Source organism: Myotis yumanensis, unplaced genomic scaffold (assembly GCF_028538775.1).
Source record: "Myotis yumanensis isolate MYYU_CA2020_CCGP unplaced genomic scaffold, mMyoYum1.0.hap1 SCAF_7, whole genome shotgun sequence".
Taxonomy (NCBI): Eukaryota; Metazoa; Chordata; class Mammalia; order Chiroptera; family Vespertilionidae; genus Myotis; species Myotis yumanensis.
Genome location: NW_027223758.1, coordinates 93,420,020 through 93,440,075, shown reverse-complemented (window position 1 = coordinate 93,440,075; position 20,056 = coordinate 93,420,020). Strand labels below are relative to the sequence as shown.

The 20,056-nt window shown below is 57.4% G+C and overlaps 1 protein-coding gene across 2 annotated transcripts in view; it reads left to right on the top strand.

The window, feature by feature from the left end:
* The first annotated feature begins 4,774 nt into the window (after nucleotides 1-4,774).
* Nucleotides 4,775-20,056, top strand: part of TTC39C (tetratricopeptide repeat domain 39C) — a 32,841-nt gene continuing 17,559 nt past the window's right edge. The window contains exons 1-4 of one of the 2 annotated variants that reach the window (XM_070421272.1): nucleotides 4,775-4,796; nucleotides 14,416-14,464; nucleotides 16,205-16,333; nucleotides 17,880-17,994. In XM_070421272.1, the coding sequence (XP_070277373.1) occupies nucleotides 14,432-14,464; nucleotides 16,205-16,333; nucleotides 17,880-17,994 (277 nt within the window). In that variant the 5' untranslated portion in view covers nucleotides 4,775-4,796; nucleotides 14,416-14,431. Of the gene's footprint in view, nucleotides 4,797-5,190; nucleotides 5,564-14,415; nucleotides 14,465-16,204; nucleotides 16,334-17,879; nucleotides 17,995-20,056 lie in introns of those variants that run through there. The other variant, XM_070421270.1, reaches the window with a different exon arrangement.

The window sequence follows — 20,056 nt, the reverse complement described above, 5'->3', positions numbered from 1 at the left end:
ACAGATCCCCCCCAGCAGCCAATGCCACGGCTGCTGCTATTTCCACCCAAAATAGGTCCACGTAGGTGGTGAGGCAACCAGCAAGGAGCCCTCCTCCTCCCGGGCCGGGGAGAGCCTAGTGGTTAGAGAGAACGGGGCGGGGCCTTGGTTGTTAATGTTGCAAAGGATTCAGGGTGACCTAGCATGATAAGCCCAGGATTGTTGTAAGAAATGACGTCACCCGAATAGAAGGCAGATAATCTTCTCATTTAGATAAAAATGGGAATTCAAGATGGAACTCCACCACAGCGGCAGGATGCTTTGGTTTTAGACGCAGGCCGCGTGCTGTTTCATGTGCTTACCTTGAAGGTGCTGATTATCTACATATTATAAATGGACACGGATGCTTTGGTTTTAGACGCAGGCCGAGCAAAGCCACAGCCCGGGATGGAACTTTCCGTGCCTCTGCCACCTCTCCCCACCCTGTCCCCAGCCCAGAGCTCTGTGTCCCTCCCCAGGGGCCGGGCAGGCCCAGCCTGAAACCAGAGACTGCCTCGCCCTCAGAGCCATGAGGCCCTCAGAGCCACAGACCGCGCAGGAGGACAGGGACGGGCACAGGAAGCTGCAGGGCGTGCTCACCCTGAGAAGGGCCAGGGGAGGGAGACTTATTTCTGGAGGAAGGAGAAGGGTCTGTGGATCTGGGAGCAGCAACTGTCAGGGAGAAGCAAGGAGGTGGGTTACAGGGAAGGGGTGCAGGAAGGAAGGCAAAGGGGATGGGAGGGCGCAGAGGAGCATGAAAGAGAGAGAGAGAGAGAGAGAGAGAGAGAGAGAGGGAGAAAGAGAGAGAGAGAGAGACACTCTGAGGGCAGGAGACGACCCATATTCCCACTCAAGACGCCTCCATCGAGGACGGGCAGGGCCTCACCCTCACCCCCCGGGAGGCAGGCACCAGAGGGGGCCAAGGCCTTCCCCCCGGTGCACCCCTGGGTCCAGGCGGCCGGAACAAAGAGCTGCCCCCATGCTCAGCCCCACAGTGTCGCTGGGCGTCTGGTTTGGGGAGAGGCCCGCGGGGAGTCCTACCCGGAGGGAAAGGTTTCGGGCTCCGAACAGAAACTTAACCCGGATCCCAACACAAGGGTGACCGCGCTGGGCAGTGAGTTTCCGAGGGATCGTCCCTCCGGCTGGAGAAGGGCCAGGTGGACCTGTGGGTGCCCACGTGCCCCCCCAGGCCGGCTCCTGACCCACGAGGAGAGCAGGCGGGACCAGCGTGGACGGTCCGAGCGGCCAGCAGAGCCCGTGTGACCGGAGGACGCAGGGAAGTCAGGTCCCCGCTTCCTCCCTGTTAGGGGTTCAGGGAACCTGCGCTCACTGCACCCGGCAGGGCGGTTTACAGAAAGGCCCCCCCGAGGGCCGGGCTGTGGGCATCACAGAACCGAACCGAACCGCACGCCGCCAGCTTCCTCCAGGGGAGGCACCGTCTGCAGGCGCTGGGACTGTCATCCCAGAACTCACCGTGCGGTTCGGTTCGGGGGCCAGGCAGGGGCCGGCAGGTCCCACCCTCACCCCCCACGCCCCCCCTCCCGAGGCGCCTGCAACTCCCAGCGTGGGGTTTGCAGGAGTAGGTTCCACCTCCCGATCCAGGCCAGGCTCCGATTGGCTGAATCTTCACGATGGGCCGCCCCCTCGCCGCAGTGATTGGCCCAGGAGTGAGCACCTGGCACAGGCAGGCCAGTCACAGCCAATGAGAGTCGATTCGGGGATCTTGGTCAAGCTTTGGATAAAGGGGCTCCGGGCTGATCTGGGATGGGGGGATAGGGGGTGGGGGGCCCACCTGGGATGGGGGGATAGGGGGGCAGGGGACCCACCTGGGATGGGGGGATAGGGGACGGGGGGCCCACCTGGGATGGGGGGATAGGGGGTGGGGGGCCCACCTGGGATGGGGGGATAGGGGGGCAGGGGACCCACCTGGGATGGGGGGATAGGGGGCGGGGGCCCACCTGGGATGGGGGATAGGGGGCGGGGGGCCCACCTGGGATGGGGGATAGGGGGGTGGGGGACCCACCTGGGACGAGGCCACCAGCACCGCCTGGCTGCGCTGAGAGCGGAGGTGGAGACGGGCCTCTCCTGCTGCACCCCCCGCGCGGCCTCATTGGGGAACCCCCCTCATAAGTCAGAAAAGGGGGCCCCTGAGCCAGTTCGGGTTCGTGCTTCTGTGACTTGGATCAGAGCATTTTCACTTTAAAACGTCTGCGTGTCAAGGTCACACGTCTGAGCCTTTTCACTGATCAGTTAGACGGCGGTTTGTTCTCATATGAAATCTCACGAAAACCGCAGAAAGCTGACAGCACCCGCAGAGGGTTGTCCAGAGGAAATCGGCTCTTTCCTTCACTGGAGGGCTTCTCTTTTCTTTCCCTCCCCTCCCTCCCCTTCTTCCCCCTTCCCCTTCCTCTCTCCCCCTCCCCTCCCCCCCTCCCCCTTCCCTCCCTTCTCCCTCCCCCTCCTCTCCCCTCCCCCCTCTCCTGTCCACCCTCTCCCTTCTCCCCTTTTCCTCCAGAAGAAGCTCTTGGGAGGTGCTGAGACTCACACAGTCAGGGTGCGGGGCCCTGACGCCCACAGTTAGATCCCCTCCTCCCACAGGCAGTGCAGCGGCCTCTTCCGTGTCCACCCCCATCTGCATTAGCATCTAGCGAGGAAGCACCCTCCTCATCCCACCTGCCAGGTGAGCCGAGCCAAGGTCGGTGCCCACCTCAGTGGGCAGCCATCCAGTGGAATCACTGGCTCCTGCACGGTCCCCCCAGGATCCCCAGGCCTGAGGCCTGCGTCTCAATCCTCTGTGTGTCCCCATCACAGAGCAAATATTCGAAACTGTCCCCGAAGCTGCTGCTCATGGGATTGTTCTGGTATCTGGTTAGAGCGTCTTTGGCACATGTCTGTGTACAGCTCATGGCAGCGTTATCCTCTGTCCACATCCCGCCCCCACCCCTGCTGCCCACTGCCCCCCAGTGCTGCCCACTGCCCCCCACTTCCCCCCAGTGCTGTCCCCCACTGCCCCCCACTGCCCTCAGTGCTGCCCCACTGCCCCCCACTGCCCCCCACTGCCCCTCACTGCCCCCCACCCCTGCTGCCCACTGCCCCCCACTGCCCCCTACTGCCCCCCACTGCCCCCACCCCTGCTGCCCACTGCCCCCCACTGCCCCCTACTGCCCCCCACTGCGATTCCTTGACTTGTTCTCCCTTCTCTCGGTGACGGGAACAGAGGGTCAGTGGGGCGGGCTCCTCCTCCTGCTGGGGGAGTCCAGGCCACGGGCCAAGGCTGGTGCTGCTCTCGGGCTTCCCTTCCATGCTGACCAGGCTGTTTCATGATGTGGGGTGGACGGTTCCACAGATCCAAAGTTCAGGCAGCTGTGAGCGCCGGGCACGGTGCCAGCTCCCGTGACCAATGGCACAGTGTGTGGCCGGGGCTCCCTGGCAGAGAGAGCCCCTGTGAGCCGAGTGGCCGGTACAGAGCCTGCATCAGTGGCCGAGAAAACACGCACGTACATACACGTATTAAAGGTCACACGGGCCCCTCTGCCACTCGGGGTCTGGCTCTCAGCGCTGCTCTGTGGCACCTAAAACACCCAGCACCATCGTCATGGCGACCACCGCTCCTCCCCTCATGCTCCAGGCCCTAAAACACCACGCACGTCACGGCTTCTGCTGCCACGAAGGTCTGTGGCGACGAGGATACCGGAGACTAACGCTATTTTAAACCCGAGAGTGCTTGGATTAAAAAAAAAAAAAGGTCTACATGTCAAATCTTCTCAGATTGCATGGATGCAACGGTCCCTGCATTTCTAAGGGGCGTTCCCAGGGGGAGAGTCACCCCTTTGTTGGGTCTTCAGGGGATTTGCGGCTCCAGATGCACAGGCGAGTTCTCATGGATTTGTAAGTGACACGGAACCGCTGAGAAGGGACCAAAATCCACGCTGCCTTTAAATTCGAATCTGTCGATGTCGGGAATACTGCGTGGGTTTGTGTGGCACAAGTCACAAAGCAAATGATAGCAACGTACCTGATACAATTAGGTTCATGTGCAATCTTTCCTGTGTTAACTTATTTCATTGATTCCGCTCTAATGGCGGACATGATATTTGAAATTCATGGGTTATCTCCAAACCTGAGTATGGCTTTGAGTTTCAAAAACCATTTCAGTGGCAAATCTTCTCCAAATCGGAATGGATCAAGTGCACCCTGCGAACGACAATGATTTACAAAGGGGTTTCAGTGGTTCTCAACCTTCCTGACGCCGCGACCCTTTAATACAGCTCCTCATGTTGTGGTGACCCCCAATTTCATTGTTACAAATTGAACATAATCGAAGCATCGTGATTAGTCACAAAAACAATATGTAATTATATATGTGTTTTCAGATGGTCTTAGGCGACCCCTGTGAAAGGGTCGTTCGACCCCCAAAGGGGTCGCGACCCACAGGTTGAGAACCGCTGGTTTAAGTGACCATTTCCGGTCATCATCCCGAGTGTAATACCATGTTGGCGATATTGCTAAAATGGAGGCAAGAAACAAGTTTAGAGAAAAACAAAAGTAATTTATGGGCCGTTTGTCTCCATAACGCCCCGCCCAGACCCCCGAACACGCGCGCAGTGGGGAGGTCGCGCCGCCTGGGAGCCGGGCCCAGGTTCCCGGCGCGTCTCCCGTTGGGAAGGCGGCACGGCCGCCGGGTGCGCGCGCCAGGCGCTCGGGCAGCGTCTCCATAACTTTACACCTTCGGGTCCCGGCCCCCGGCCTCCATCGGGTCCTCCTGCCCCGGCACAGAGGTGAGCGCCGGCCCGAGGGTGGGTGCAGGGTACGAGCACGCAGTTCCTCCGCGCGGGGCTCTGGGCAGCGGGGGGCGGGGCGGGGGGGGAGGGGTGTGTGTTGGGGACCCCGCCCCCCACCTCCGCGGGGATTGGCTGCCACCCGCTGTGGGCGGCCCGGGAACAGGATGGGGTTCGGGGGTCGCGGGCGCGGGCGGCGTGCGTTTCGGGCGGAGCTCCCCGCCTCCGTTCAGACCCGCTGGTCCGCTCCGGCTCGGGCACCCCGGGGTCCGGCCTTGGGGAGTGAGGGGTCCCGGCGTCGGCCTCGGGGCCTCGTGGGTGTCCGCGCGGGCTGGGCGCGGGGGCGCCGGAAGGCAGGGGCGCGGGGCGCGGGCTCCGGGGGTGACAGACACCCGGAAACGGATCCGGCCTCGGTGCCCCGAGCCGGGCGGCTGCTGAGTAATCCCGGCCCGAGGCGGCGGGGACGCCCACGCTCCCTGCGCCGCAGCGCCCGCCCCGCCCCGCCCCGCGCTCGCCCCGCGTCCGCTCGCTGCGCCCGGGCAGGTGGAGCGGATCCGGGCGCGCGGGCCGCACGGCTGCACCACCTCCCGGCCCCGCGCAGGCCCCGCGCCCATGGCCGGCGCCGAGCAGCAGCGGCCGCGCGGGCGGGAGGACGCGGACCCGGCGGCCGGGGCGCCCCTGCAGGACGCGGAGCTGGCCCTCGCCGGCATCAACATGCTGCTCAACAACGGCTTCCGGGAGTCGGACCAGCTCTTCCGACAATACAGGTGACTGCGCCCCCGCCCCCCGCGCGCCCCGGTTCCGATGCGCGCCCCGTTCCCCCCGCGCGTGCCCCCCGGCCCCCGCGCGCCCCGGTTCCGATGCGCGCCCCGTTCCCCCCGCGCGCGACCCCCGGCCCCCGCGCGCCCCGGTTCCGATGCGCGCCCCGTTCCCCCCGCGCGCGACCCCCGGCCCCCGTGCGCCCCGTTCCCCCCGCGCGCGACCCCCCGGCCCGTCTTCACGGGATTCAGGCTGCGGCCGGCCTCCCCTCCCGGGGCCCCTAATCCCCGGCCCGGGCTCCACGGCCTCCCCCTCGGCCGGGGCTGCAGCCGGCTCTGCGCCTTCGCCACACCGTCCTCTCCGCCCCACCCGGCGTCCTTTTTCCCCGGGACCCGCGGCTTGACCTCCCCGCGCGCTCGCTGGCTCCCCTCACGTCCCCGGCCTCGCCCTCCGAGAGGGGCGCCCTCCCCCCGGGGCCTGGGCTTGGGGAGCAGCGGCCGGATGCGATTGGAGGCGGCGCGGCCTGGGGCTTGCAGGGCCGTGACCCGGCTCGCGTGCGCCCCGACCGCCTGGGCCTCTCCGCGGCCGGCTGTGCAGCCTGTGCGTCCCCGGCGCGTCTGTTTGCAGACAGACCCGCATCCTGGCCGGGCCGGGCCGGGCCGGGGTTACAGAACTCGGCCAGACTCCGCTGCCCGCCCCTGCCGGGCCGCGTGCCCGTGCTGCCAGCGCGCACCGCGGTCAGGGTGCCTGACGTACAGGAGGAGGGACATGGGCGCTAACACATGCGAGAGGGAGGGACCCACACGTGTGCTGAGCTGACTGTTTTCTTATCCGTCTTTTAACGAGGGAAGGAGAGCTGGTCCTGGACGCTTTCTCGGAGGGGGGGCGGAGCCTGCAGGGGGCGGAGCCTGCAGGGGGAGGAGCCTGGCTCAGGGAGCAAGTTTGTGATTTGCCCTTTGCCTGTGGACAGGTCTCCAGGATGTTGGTTAGCTGCTTCCCTGTGCGTGTTTCAGGGTCATGTGCCTCTCACTTTAGACCCGCCGGTTGGGTAGGAACCAGAGGGAAGATGTGCAACTGTGATTGGGAGCCAGGCTGCGGGAAAACGAGAGGGAGGGAGGGGGAGAGGGAGGGAGAGAGAGAGAGAGAGAGAGAGAGGCATGCGGCTGCTGCAGATGTTCAGACCTCATCCAAGCTCCCACAGTCCTCATGGCACAGCAAAGCCCTCACAGCCCTAAACTTCCCACTAAAGACGTTTTTAACCTGGAAATGAGAACTTCTCAGCTTCACTCAGAACATTTCACGTTTAAAGCGAGCCGTCCGCTTTCCAGCCAGCGTTCTAGCGAGGCTGTGAGTGCAGAACAGGTGTGAAGACTCAGGCTTCCCAGTCTCTCTTGTACAGATGTGTGGTCCCCTGAGAACACGTGTCATGAAAACAAGGGTAAAATCCATGCACCGTGCTCTGACCTCACCTGAGGTATTTCCCCAGCGATTTGCAGAGAGCGTGGAAGAGAGGGGAAAGACAGAGAGAGTGATGACTTCGGTTGGTTGCCTCCTGCACAAGACCAGGGCCCTGGCAGGGAGGAGCCTGCAGCCCAGGTACGTGCCCTTGGCTGGAATTGAACCCGGGACCTTTCAGTCCACAGGATGGCGCTCTATCCACTGAGCCACACCAGCTTGGGCTGCGCTTTTCTTTTTTGGACCCAGCTTGTGTGGCAGGAGAGAGGGCGGGAGAACGTCTTGGAGTCCAGCTTGCTCTCTTCAGTTGCTGACCAAGATACGTTGTTTGTATGTCTTGATACCACTTGCTTTGAAATGTCCTATGCTGCTTATTTTTAACTAGAGGCTGGTGCACGAATTCCGGTGGGGTCCCTTGGCCTGGCCTGCGCCCTCTCATAATGCGGGACCCCTCGGAGGATGTCGGGTAGCCAGTTTCAGCCTGATCCCCGTAGGCCCGATCCAGACAGGAGGGAGCCCGAGCCTGTGCGTTGAGCATCTGTCCCCTGGTGGTCAGTGCGCGTCATAGCGACCGGTTGTTCGGTCGCTTAGGCTTTTATGTATAGAGATGACCATTTTTTTCTAAACCGCTGTAGAATAGTACTTATGTATTACCCCCGGTTCCTGTCCCCTGAAAGCGTGAAATAACTATTTCTGCTGTTACATTTTATCCAGACGATCGTATGCAATGGTGATAAGGGCAGGTGGTGAGTTATAGGAAGACTTGTCCACAGCTACCCGCAAAGAGATGCACTTTGAAAGGTGTTTCTGGGCGGGTGAGTGTGTTGGGGGTGAGGGAAGGGGAAGGTGTCCAAGGAGGACTTGCATTTTGTCGGTAAGAGCTACCTGCTTGCGTTTTATTTTTCAGTCACAGTTGACACATAATGTGAGGTGCACCACATGGTGGTTAGATGCTTACATACCTAATGAAGTGACCCCCCCCATACGCCCAGCACCCATCTGACACATAATGTGAGGTGCACCACATGGTGGTTAGATGCTTACATACCTAATGAAGTGACCCCCCCCCCCCACCATACGCCCAGCACCCATCTGACACATAATGTGAGGTGCACCACATGGTGGTTAGATGCTTACATACCTAAGTGACCGCCCCCCCCATACGCCCAGCACCCATCTGACGCGGGCGTCATTACTGCAGGCCTGTCGCTGTGTTCTGCTCTTGTATTTGGAAACGGGAGTGGAAGATAAATAAGGAAACAGCATCGTACCTATTCTCTGCCAGGTGCGCTGCTGGGCACGTTTCCTCGTGTTCCCAGTGTTCTGGGGTGCGGCTCTAGGGGGGTGCAGCTCTAATGGGTGCGGCTCCAGTGAGGTGCAGCTCTAGGGGGGTGCGGCTCCAGTGGGTGCGGCTCTAGTGGGTGCGGCTCTAGTGGGTGCGGCTCTAGTGGGGTGTGGCTATAGTGGGGTGCAGCTGTAGTGGGGTGTGGCTATAGTGGGGTGCATCTCTAGTGGGGTGCGGCTCCAGAGGGGTGCGGCTCTAGTGGGGTACTGCTCTGGTTGGGGGTGGCTCTAGTGGGGGGTGGCTCTAGGGGGGTGCAGCTCTAGTGGGGTACAGCTCTAGTGGGGCGTGGCTCTAGTGGGGTGCAGCTCTAGTGGGGTGCGGCTCTAGTGGGGTGCGGCTCTAGTGGGGTGTGGCTATAGTGGGGTGCAGCCCCAGTTGGTGTGGCTCTAGTGAGGGGCATTTCATCCTGAGTTTCCCTCGGGGACTGGTTTCCATGCTTATCACGGACCAGGACCCAGCACTGTGGTTCCAGGTCAAGGGCTCTCCTCGCTCTCCCGTCTGCCTGTCTCCCAAGGTGATCAGATGTTGTAGTTCGCCCTTCGACCTTGTTTTCCAGCCGCTTACACTCTCTTCAGGGGAGGACAGGGGCGGCCATATCCTCTCCGCATTCCCGCCGCCTCTGTGGGGGCTGACTGGGCGTCTCAGGGCTTCCCAGCCGGGACGGGAGCAGCAGGCATCGTGGTGTGTGGTTAGCGTGGAAGGAAGACTCCATGGGGGCCGGCGCGGTGGAGAACGGGCAGACACCGGCTGCTTTTACTCCGTGCCTGCCCTGCCCTCCCTGTGCTTTCTCCCGATGCTGGAGTCTGAGTAGGAGAGTCCTGAGTGAAGGTTGCTTTGACATTAATGTTAGCCCGGCCGGCGTGGCTCAGTGGGTTCGGCATCCACCCAGGCACCGGGAGATCGCTGGTTCGGTTCCAGGTCAGGGCGCAGGCCGGGGTTTCCGGGCCTGATCCCCAGTAGGGAGCGTGCAGGAGGCAGCTGATCCATGAGTCTCTCTCCTGTTTCTGTCTCTCCCTCTCCCTCCCTCTCTCTGAAATCAATATTAAGACATTTAAAAATAAAGTTAGCCTCCATGTTGCATTTGAAAGATTTAGATCCTGTTACGCATTAGAAACTTCCTGTTCCCTAGTTGAATGGCTGCTGCAGGACCGCGCGGGCACTTCCTGGGTGGGGGTGGGGGTGGGGGTGGGGGGGGGTGCCCGGAGGGAGAGCGGTGGTTACCTCCTTTCTTGGGCTGTCTTGTCACAGACCAGCCCTTCCAGGATGCTCGCAAACCTTCCAGGATCCTACTGCTCAGCTTGGAACAGCAGGAACACTTTGTATCTAGAGGAACAATAACATTTTTATTAAAGGGGAGCTTCATTCTCTCGCCACATGACTAGGAAGATAGACGTTTCAGCAGCGACCTGATGAGAAATGGCTCCACATAGAAGCCGCTTCCCTGACGGCCATTCTGAATTCCTGGGAGTCTGGGCTGCGTCACTCAGACATAATCCCCGTGGGAGGGAAACGTGTGCATAATGGGGGCTCTCATGCCACGGGTGGGATTTCCGAACGTCGCCGCCGCCCCCTGGTGACCATGGTCCTCGTGCTGCTGCTGCTGAGCCCCATCATGCACTTGGTCCCAGAGGCGGGGACCGCTCGGGCCGCGTGGGCCCAAGGACATGCACACCTGTACACGTTCATGCTGCTCTAGTCCACGTTCACCCTCCTACGTACACACTCTCACGCCTGCACGGCAGCCGCCTGTGGACTCACACGGGGCCCGGCCGCGGGTGCGCACAGTCAGGCAGCAGGTGGGGAGGCTGGGAGACAGGTCCAGGGCCGGGCCTGCAGCCGTGGGGGAGCAGCATGCAGCCCAGCTGAGCACCATCACGGGGAAGGAGTGAGTTTGTTCCATTGGAAGGAGGTGGAGGTGGCAAGGGGAAGGAGACCGGGAAGGTGGTGGGCGGATTCCCAGCGATTCCTGCCTGTGGGTATTATTAATCTTGTCCGTGACCGCTGAAACCAGAAGCATGTCGCGTGGTTATAGTGAATGTCCATTGAGGAGAAATGGCGGGAATAGGATACAGAATTAGGACCTGGTTAGTGCAGCAGAGCAGGGAAGAGCTGTGCCAGGGACCCTGTGAGTCGCGGCCTAGAATATTCCTCTGCTTCAGGCACTGGTGCTCCTGGAAGGACTGGGCCTGCGAGAGCGCCGGGCCGTGGTGTCTATCTGAGCCTCTGTCCCGTGGAGACCGGGAGAGCCAGCAGCCGCCCACGATTCTCCAGGACATGGCCACTCGCCGCCAGAGTCCACGGACAGCCCGTAGGTGCAGAAGCAGCAGAAAAGGGGGCGCTCGGAGAAGCAGAGCTGCTGTGAGGGGCCGGCCGGGGAGCCGGGAAACGCACTGCTGTTGTTTCCCTTCTTTTCAGCTCCGTGGTGGGTTCGGAAAAAAGGCTCAACTATTGTTTTCAACTACTGCCCTGTGTGAAAAGGTCCCGCTTAAACATTCATGAAGGACTCATGTGCCTGCAGGGGGTTCTTCCAAAACGCAGCTGCCGCAGAACAGGGGAATGCAGGTGTAGGGAATGGTCAGAGAAAGGGAGAGCCGGTGCAGAGGTGTGTGTGAGAGTGTGTGTGAGAGTGTGTGAGAGTGTGTGAGTGTGTGTGAGAGTGTGTGAGTGTGTGTGTGAGAGTGTGTGAGAGTGTGTGAGTGTGTGAGAGTGTGTGAGTGTGTGTGAGAGTGTGTGAGTGTGTGTGTGAGAGTGTGAGAGTGTGTGAGTGTGTGAGAGTGTGTGAGTGTGTGAGAGTGTGTGAGTGTGTGTGAGTGTGTGAGTGTGTGAGAGTGTGTGAGTGTGTGTGAGTGTGTGTGTGTTAGTGTGTGAATGTAGAAACACACATTCAAGGTGTCGCCCTTAGAAGAACCCGTGTGCCGTGCGTCATGCGTGCTCGTTGACAGCAGATGGCCGGCTCCGTCCCTCCACGGGAGGTGAGAGGAGGTTGGAGTGAGCGATGGGTGAGGATGAGGAAGGGAGAGAAGCAGCGTGAAGCCTGGACACTCTCTGCTCTGGTCACACAGAACCTGGTGGATCCCCAAACCCGTCACGTGACCAAGGTCAGGCCTTTCGCACCGGCGGCTTCGGCCCGAAGTATGGATTTCACCCCTGGAGTCCTGGGCCAGGGGCCTCCCTCCCCGGCCGGGGCAGCAGGGGGCCCGGAGGAGAGGGTAGAAGGGAAGCACAGGAAGTCGGCGAATGGATCGCAGAGAAGAGTTTCTCTATTTCAAAACGCCGCCTGGCGCCCTCTCCCCGCGAGGGGCTGGGGTTGCGGGAGGAACTCGGCCCTGTGTCTCCTCCGCCTCCTGGTCTGCTCCCTGAATTAATCCGTGTGTGCCCTTCGCCAGCAGGTCCCATCTGGGTCCGTAAGGTCTTCTCGGGCTATCGCGGGGTCGGTTCAGTCCCCACTAAACCCTTCTTGTTCTGGGGTGCCGTTCGTTCCAAGCTCTGAGCAGCCCCTGCGCATGCATGCGTGTTGTTTTAAATCGAGGTGTGGACACGTAACATATGACCCAACATTTGTATCTGCTGTGAAGCAGTCAGAATAGGTCCTGTTGGCACCCGCCCCCACACAGATGCAAAGCGTGTTTCTGTGTCGAACCACTCGTCCGTTTGCTCTGTGAGAGGAGAGCCACCTCCTGGCACTTGGTCTGAAGGTTGAGGTGCGGGCGGTGGTGATGGTCGGCGCCTCAGCCCTCCCCCAGCGGGCGCTGTCCCCATCCCTTCCTTCTTGCTCAAGAATTTCAGAACCTCAGAGGCAGGGACACAGGCGGTTCCTCCGTCCAACAGGAAAACGGTCGTTATTACAGAGGGAGCCGGCGAGCGGCGGCCGTGGGCGGGACACGGTGAGGAGCAGGCCCTTCCTTCCAGGAGGGGTGGCTTACTCCGCATTTATTTATTTATCTATTTAATATGTATTTTCATTGTGGACAGCATTGCAGATAGCTCCCACTTTCCCCCTTACCCCCCTCCTCCCCCCTGCCCCCCAGGTCTTCACCAGCGTATTGCCGTGCCCATGGCTATGCCTCTAAGTCTGTAAGTCCCCCACACCACCCCAAGCCATGTCAGTCTGTGCCGTGCCTCCCTGCTTCCGGGCTTATTTATTCATTTATTTATTGTTAATCCTCACCCCAGGATATTTCTCCATTGATTCTTAGAGAGTGGAAGAGAGAGGGGAGGACAGAGAGAAACATCGATGTGAGAGAATCGCATCCATCGGCTGCCTCCTGCACGCCCCCTACTGGGGATCGAGCCCAACACCTGGGCACGTGCCTGACTGAATAGAACCAGTGACCTCCTGGGTCCATGCTCGGCGCCGAGCCACGCGGGCGGGCGGAAGGCGCTTTAGGTTGTCGATAACGTGTGGTTTGGACGGTCTCTGCAAGGTGCTATCAGTGCTGGCTCCACCTGCCATTGGCATTTGTGGAGATGAGAGCGTCGGTTATCTGTGTGCATGACTTAAGATAGAGAAGGAACAGACAGAAATCTAGCCCTAGCGGTTTGGCTCAGGGATAGAGCGCTGGCCTGCGGCCTGGAGGGTCCCAGGTTTGATTGGGGTCAAGGGCACAGGCCCAGGTTGTGGGCTCCATCCCCAGTGGGGGGCGTGCAGGAGGCAGCCGGCCAATGATTCTCATCATGGATGTTTCTATCGCTCTCTCCCTCTCCCTTCCTCTCTGAAATCAATAAAAAAATATTTTTAAAAAATGTAAACCTACCTTTGCCCACGCCTGTTTAGACCACAGTCCGTCTACTCGTCCATCTTGGGTTGTTTCCGCCTTTTGGCTTCGGGGAACAGTGTCTCTGTCCGTCCTGTGTTTAATATCCTGGAGAAACTTCGTTTTCGGTGTCCACGGGAAGGTAGTACATTTGGAAACAGACAGGCAGTTGCCTCTTTGTATTCTCAGCAGTTTTTCACCTTTGGGGAAGTCCTGACACAGAGAGAGAAAAATAGGGCCATTTTGTTACTGGTGGTTCCTTTTCAGAAAGAAGAAATCAGAGGGCTCCTGAGGCATATTGGGGAGCTTTTTTATGTTTGTTTAACTGTTTATTTTGAAAAATGCCTGCATCTTCCAAAGTGCAGAACGTTGTCCAGTCAAGTCCCAGGTCCCGTGTTCCAACACGTATCCACGTTACTCATATAATTAAAAGGCTGGTAGGATTACTTTCCCGTCAGAAGGCGGTTAGAACTTCTCTCCCTCTCAGTGCACATCTAGGGGTGGTTGTGAACTTAAAGCAGAACGGGTGTGTTCCTGAAGTTGAACTGGGAATGTTTGATTTGGTTTCCTATTTGCTCGAGCGTGAAGTTGGGGAAGGACCGGGCACCCAGTGGGGGGGAGGGCGGCCGGGGAGGGGGGGCGCTCGGAGGGGGGCCTACTCACTGGTATCGTTCTTTGGGAGGGGGGAGTGGGTTTGCAGGGTGTGGACCCGCGGTAAAACCCTGCAATCCACTCCAAGAGTGGTCCTTGTTTTATATGTATAAACTTTTGAACACATTTTGCCTTTTTGTTTTTTTTACTTTAAAAAATATTTTTATTGACTTTTAGAGAGAGAGAAAAGGAGGGGGATAGAGAGAAACATTGATGAGAGAGGAAGTCATGGATCGGCTGCCTCCTGCACACCCCCCACTGGGGATCGAGCCCACAACCCGGGCCTGTGCCCTGACCAGGAACTGAACCGTGACCTCCTGGTTCCTGGGTCAGCGCTCGACCGCTGAGCCGTGCCGGCCGGGCATGTTTTGCATTTTTAAAAAGAATGTTAACCGCCTCGGTTTGGGCTTGTATTTGCGGGTGGTGGGCTGGCTCACGAAGGCAGCCCCTCTTACGATTCAACTTTCTTGTCCCCCTGGCGCTGAAGGGGGGGTGGGGGGGGCGTCTCCACAGACCAGTGACCTCCCGCATCTCTAACTATCCTCTCGGGGCAAGTCCAGCTGCTCGAAGCCCTTCCCTTCTCTCCCGTCAGTAGGACTATGTGGTGATCCCTGCCTCGCAAATGTTAATTATTCCTGTTTTGTTTTTTTAACAGAAATCATAGCCCCTTGATGAGCTTTGGAGCCAGCTTTGTCAGTTTTCTGGTAAGTTGACGTGGGGCGGCCCTGCGTGAGGCGGTGAACATATAATGTGCTAGTATGTTAGTATGTGCTTCCGTGGCTCCTGCTGCATAGACGCACAATTGTGAGGGACCCTGGAGAGTTCAGAACTGCAGTAAAGAGTTTTGCCTGTTAGCCAACACCTGTAAGAAAACTCTCCTCATTTTAAAAAGAAGATGCTTGTATCTCGTAGCGCATTCCCATTTCCCACCCAAAATTAATTTTAAGTGAAAACATAGTTATTGAGATATCTTTCCAAAAATTAAAACTGCATTTGAATGAGAAAAAATCAGAGACTTTGAATAATACAGGTTTGCTCTGAAATTACTGAATAAATGTGGGCCGGAGGCAGTGACGCTAGCAGAGCCAAGGCCGTTGGGTGCTGGTGCGTTTTCAAGTGTAATTTAATCGCAGGAATTGAGGGCCGAGGTCGCCGCTGGTTTGAAAGTAAATCGCAATCTAGGAAATGCGATGCTTTTATTTTTCAGGAACATCCCCTAAACTGCTTTCAAACTTAATTTCTTGAAAAGCCATCATGGAATTGTAGCAGAAAAGAAAAGAAAAGAAAAAAAGCCCCAAGTAGCAACCAATAGGAATGAAATAGAGGAAGCATTTAGATCCGAGATTTAGGAAGACAGACAGCAGCCGCAGGGCCCAGGCCCAGGGCCCAGCCCGGCTCCAGCGGCTCCAGCGGCTCCGGGGGCCTGGTGTTCGTGTGGGCCGTTTTCTCGTATCGCCGGGGAAGACAACAGAGTTTTCAGGGTCTTCTGTTTGCAAGAAAGCAGTTGCCTTCTCTCAGGAGCACGGTCCTGGGTGGGTGGGATTCGAGCCTGATGGAGACACACCAGAAGCTCAGGGGGGAGGGGAGGGGCTGGGGCGGCCGAGGCCGCGATGAGGTTGGTTGGGAAGGGGAGTGGGGTGGGGAGACGCGGGCCAGGGGGCTGTGTCTGGTTTGGCTGGATTGGAAACGGGTTGGTCGTGCTGAGGAGGCCTGGGATGCCAGGCGGGCTGTGAGTGTGACGGGACTGCAGAGCTCACAGTGATCCGCCTCCTTAGGTCCTTCCAGAACCCCGTGCCTGGCTCTGCCCCCGTAGCCCGTGCACCTCAGTTCTACGGGGCGGAAGGAGCAGGTGTCCAGCGGGGAAGGGATCGCCCCACCCAGGCACACGTGGCCTAAAGCAGCGGTCGCCAGCCGGCGGCCTGCAAACCTCTCCGGGGCGTGTTCGCCGTGGACAGCCTGGGTTCCGTCCCTGAGCCCGTTGGAACCGCGGTCCCGGGAAACACTGCCTTTCACAGAACTCCTGCTCTCGGTCTCATTCGGGTTTCTGTGCGGTACCCGATGGGGCAGCGCCCCTGGGTGGGAAGAATGTACTTACCAGTGAGGCTCGGTTATAAAAGCTGAACTACGTGGGCCCGTCAGACATGACACAGGGCTTTTGTCCCCGTGTTTATAACTAAAAGTAAGATTGTAGAGCAGCAGGTGCCTGGCATTTGCTTCCCTGTGTTTCTTTGTGCCGGTGCAATAGAGGTGTTTTCTCATTTCATGCGGAGGTGCTGGTGTTGTCGCTGTTTGTAAATGGATAGGATATGATGCAGCGTCCTGACTCTTACTTGCGGCAGATAATTTACATGTTTTTGTAGTTTGGAGTTTTGCTGTGATAACTTGGTGTAAATTTTCACACGCTTCCTGATTCATCCATGCTTTCCCCGTTTCTCCCTTGGAAGAATGCCATGATGACATTTGAGGAGGAAAAAATGCAGTTGGCGTGTGATGACTTAAGAACGACAGAGAAGCTGTGCGAGAGCGAGGAGGCGGGCGTGATCGAAACCATCAAGAATAAAATTAAGAAGAACGTGAGTGCCGAGTCTTCAGTTATGAACCCGGAGGTCATGGTTTGATTCCCGTTCAGGGCACCTGCCTGGGTTGTGGGCTCGATCCCCGGTGTGGGGCGTGCAGGAGGCAGCCGATCCATGATTCTCTCTCATCATGGATGTTTCTCTCTCTCTCTCCCTCTCCCTTCTTCTCTGAAATCAATAAAAATATATATTAAAAAAAACGATTGCTGGGCCTAGATCGGGAACAACAGTGACCATGATGATTATGCTGATCCTGAAGAGGGGGAACTGGCCCTTCTGTCAGGCGTAGTGTGTGTCCTGTGGTCATATTTGCAGGCATTTCATCAGCTCGTATCATTGTGAAAGCAGACGAAAGCTGTTTTGCTTATTTTGTTCAAGTTTACTGTGTATCAAGAATGCAGTGTCTTATTTCAGAGTCATTTTTCTTCATTTAGAAACATTCTTTACTGTAAAGACCAACATCTTATAAAAAGCAGGGTTGTTTGGTTTTACTCTTTGCTTATTTCTTTCTGAAGGCCTGCAATGATTACTGACGTCCTGAGCACACATTTGCTAATATACGTAAACTAGAGGCCCAGTGCACGGATTCATGCACCGGTGGGGTCCCTCCGCCTGGCCTGCACCCTCTCTCGGTCCGGGGCCCCTCGGGGGATGTCAGAGAGCTGGTTGCGGCCTGATCCCTGCAGGCCAGACTGAGGGACCCCCCACTGGTGCACTAATCCGTGCACCGGGCCTCTAGTACGCATATAGGATCTTTGGTTCATCTCTTCCCGCCCTCCCCCTCCCCCCTCCCCCCTTCCCTCTGAGAGTCATCAGTCTGTTCCATGTTTCCATGCCTGTGGTTTCCGCTCCTGCGTTGAGTCTCTGCCTCCTGGTGGTTAGTGTGCGTCATAGCTACTGGCTGGTCTGCCGGTTGGCCTGTCGCTTAGGCTTTTGTGTATATAGATAACCTACAGTTTAGCAACTTTTAGCAAGGGATACAAACTATTACAGAGACAATCGCCTCAGAGTATGACTTAAATTTCGGGTTCTATTTGTGATTCAGTCAAAGCTACCTTTTAATTCCAGGGAAGTCTCCCCTTAACACATGTAGGAGAGAATGTAGCCAGTTTCCATCACATCTCAGTTACGGGCACCTAAGAAATGAACCCTAATATCAGTCCTACCTGACGGTGGATAGCTCCCTTCAGGCTTTCTACTTTGGGGAATGTTTTGTGCCTTTAGTGGTTTTTATTTTGGAGAAGTAGGAACTCACATAGTTTTATAAAAGGTAAAACCCTGCAGTTCTGTGTTGGCTTTCCTTGTCCCATGAACTCAGGGTTTTGATTGGTTAGGATTCTGGTCTTTGGGTTATGATCATTGTGTTGTGAACAGAATGAAGCCCCAGCCGTGGTCAGTAAGGAGCGGCCAGGCTCGGGGGGTCATGTGGTCTTGGCGTCTCGGGCGGCCATGTCTCAGCGAAACCACTTTGCACAATAAGTTCGCAGCTGCTTGGAGGGAGCGTTCTTGTGGGAGACTCACCGTGCGCTTCTTCCCTCCGCAGGCGGACACCCGGAAGTCGGCGCCCTCGATGGTCGACCGGCTGCAGCGGCAGATCATCATCGCGGACTGCCAGGTGTACCTGGCCGTGCTCTCCTTCGTCAAGCAGGAGCTCTCAGGTACCGGCAGCGTCTTGTGAACGGCCTTCGCTAGTCAGCGTGCAGTCAGTGACCCTCTCGTTTTCAAGACTAGAGGCCGATGCACGAAATTCGTGCAAGAGCAGGCCTTCCTTCCCCCGGGCTGCCGGCACCGGCTTCCCTCTGGCTCCCGGGACCTGGGCTTTCCTCTGGCCGCTGACACCTGGGCTTCCCTCCAGCCACCGGCAGGCACCCGGGACCCAGGCTTCCCTCGCAGCCCCGGCTTCGTCCGGAAGGTTGTCCGGAAGGACGTCCGGTCTAATTAGCATATTATGCTTTTATTATTATAGAAGCCTCGCATTTCAGCCTTTGAAAGTCTGTGGCACTGCCCTGTCCAGTGTGGCTCAGTGGATAGAGCGTCGGCCTGTGGACCAAAGGGTCCCGGGTTCGATTCTGGTCCAGGGCACGTGCGGCACATACCTCAGTTGCAGGCTCCTCCCTGGCCCGGGCCCTGGTCGGGTGTGTGCAGGGGACAGTCCATCAGTGTGTCTCTCCCACATCGCTGTTTCTCTCTCCTTCCCTCTCTCTTCCACTCTCTCTAAAAGTCAGTGGAAACATATCCTCGGGTGAGGATTTAAAAAAAGGAAAAGAAGAAAGCACGCGGCACCTCTTTGGGGCACGGTCACCAGGTTATCACTCGGGAAATGGGGACCACGGTTCCGAGTGGTGTCTCGTGGGTCACTTTTAGTGCCAAAGTCTCTGTTCATCCTCTCGTCTCAGGAGAGTGGCCATGCTCAGGGGCACCAGTGCCACCAGCAGACAGACAGACAGGCAGGCAGGCAGACAGGCCTTTTCTTGGTGCTGTCAAGTGTGACAGTACCTTTAGAGCTGGTTTAAATGCCAGTTTGTTTGTTTTTTGTTTGGTTTTTTTTCAGGAAATCGTTATTGAAGGCCTGAGCACATACTAACATTTACTAGTCGACTTGAATGACCTACATTTTAACCTTTAGAGAGAGATATAAACTAATTTCTTAATTAGCTTAAGAGAAATATTTTCTTTAATTTTGTAGCTTTAAGATCTTGAGTGGTAAATAATAGCATATTAGTTTAACATGAACATTCTGTAATTTATTTTTTGTGAAAGTACATTTTTATTGATTTTAGAGAGTCAAGGAGAGGGAGAGAGAGAGAGAGAAACATCAATGATGAGAGAGAATCACTGCTCAGCTGCCTCCTGCACGCCCCACACTGGGAATCCAGCCCGCCACCAGGCAGGTGCCCTGACGGGAATCGAACCCTGACCTCTGAGCTACGCTGGCCGGCCATTCTGTAATTTAAACAGTTTCTCCTGGACATGCATGTGTTGTTTGCTTTTAAAAAAATGTTTCATCCGTGTACGGTATTTCTTTCACAAATTGCCTTGAGAAACGGCCTTCTCATCCTCCCTGCGGCTGATCTGCATCAGTTATGATTCCACTTGTCATAGATGTTTAAGCATTGCCCTTGGCTCTTCCCCCAGCCATAGCCTTTACTGAATGTGATGTTGGTACTGAAGTGAGGTTCTGGCAGCACGAAGACCTCAGACTCTAATAGGTGTGTGGTGATTTGCTTTGTGAACAGCTCGGTGTTTGTTTGAAACGACAAGTATAACCCGGAGTGGGCTTCCCTCGCCTTTTAGAACCCACGGGGTTGTTACGCCATAAAGTGTTTATTTCCTGCTTTGCTGAGGCCCATTTCTCAGAAAACATTTTTAAAAAATACATTTTATTGATTTTTTACAGAGAGGAAGGGAGAGGGATAGAGAGTTAGAAACATCGACGAGAGAGAAACATCGATTGGCTGCCTCCTGCACACCCCATACTGGGGATGTGCCCGCAACCAAGGTACATGGCCTTGACCGGAATCGAACCCGGGACCCATCAGTCCGCAGGCCGACGCTCTATCCACTGAGCCAAACCGGTCAGGGCAGAAAACATTTTTTGTGGATAATTTTCTTGGGGGAAAAACTCCTTGGACGTGTCTGTTATAGGCGCCCCTCCCCCAGCCCTGCAGCGGTGGGCCCAGAAGTGAGTGGTTGGCTCACGCCTACCCGAGCTCCAGGTCG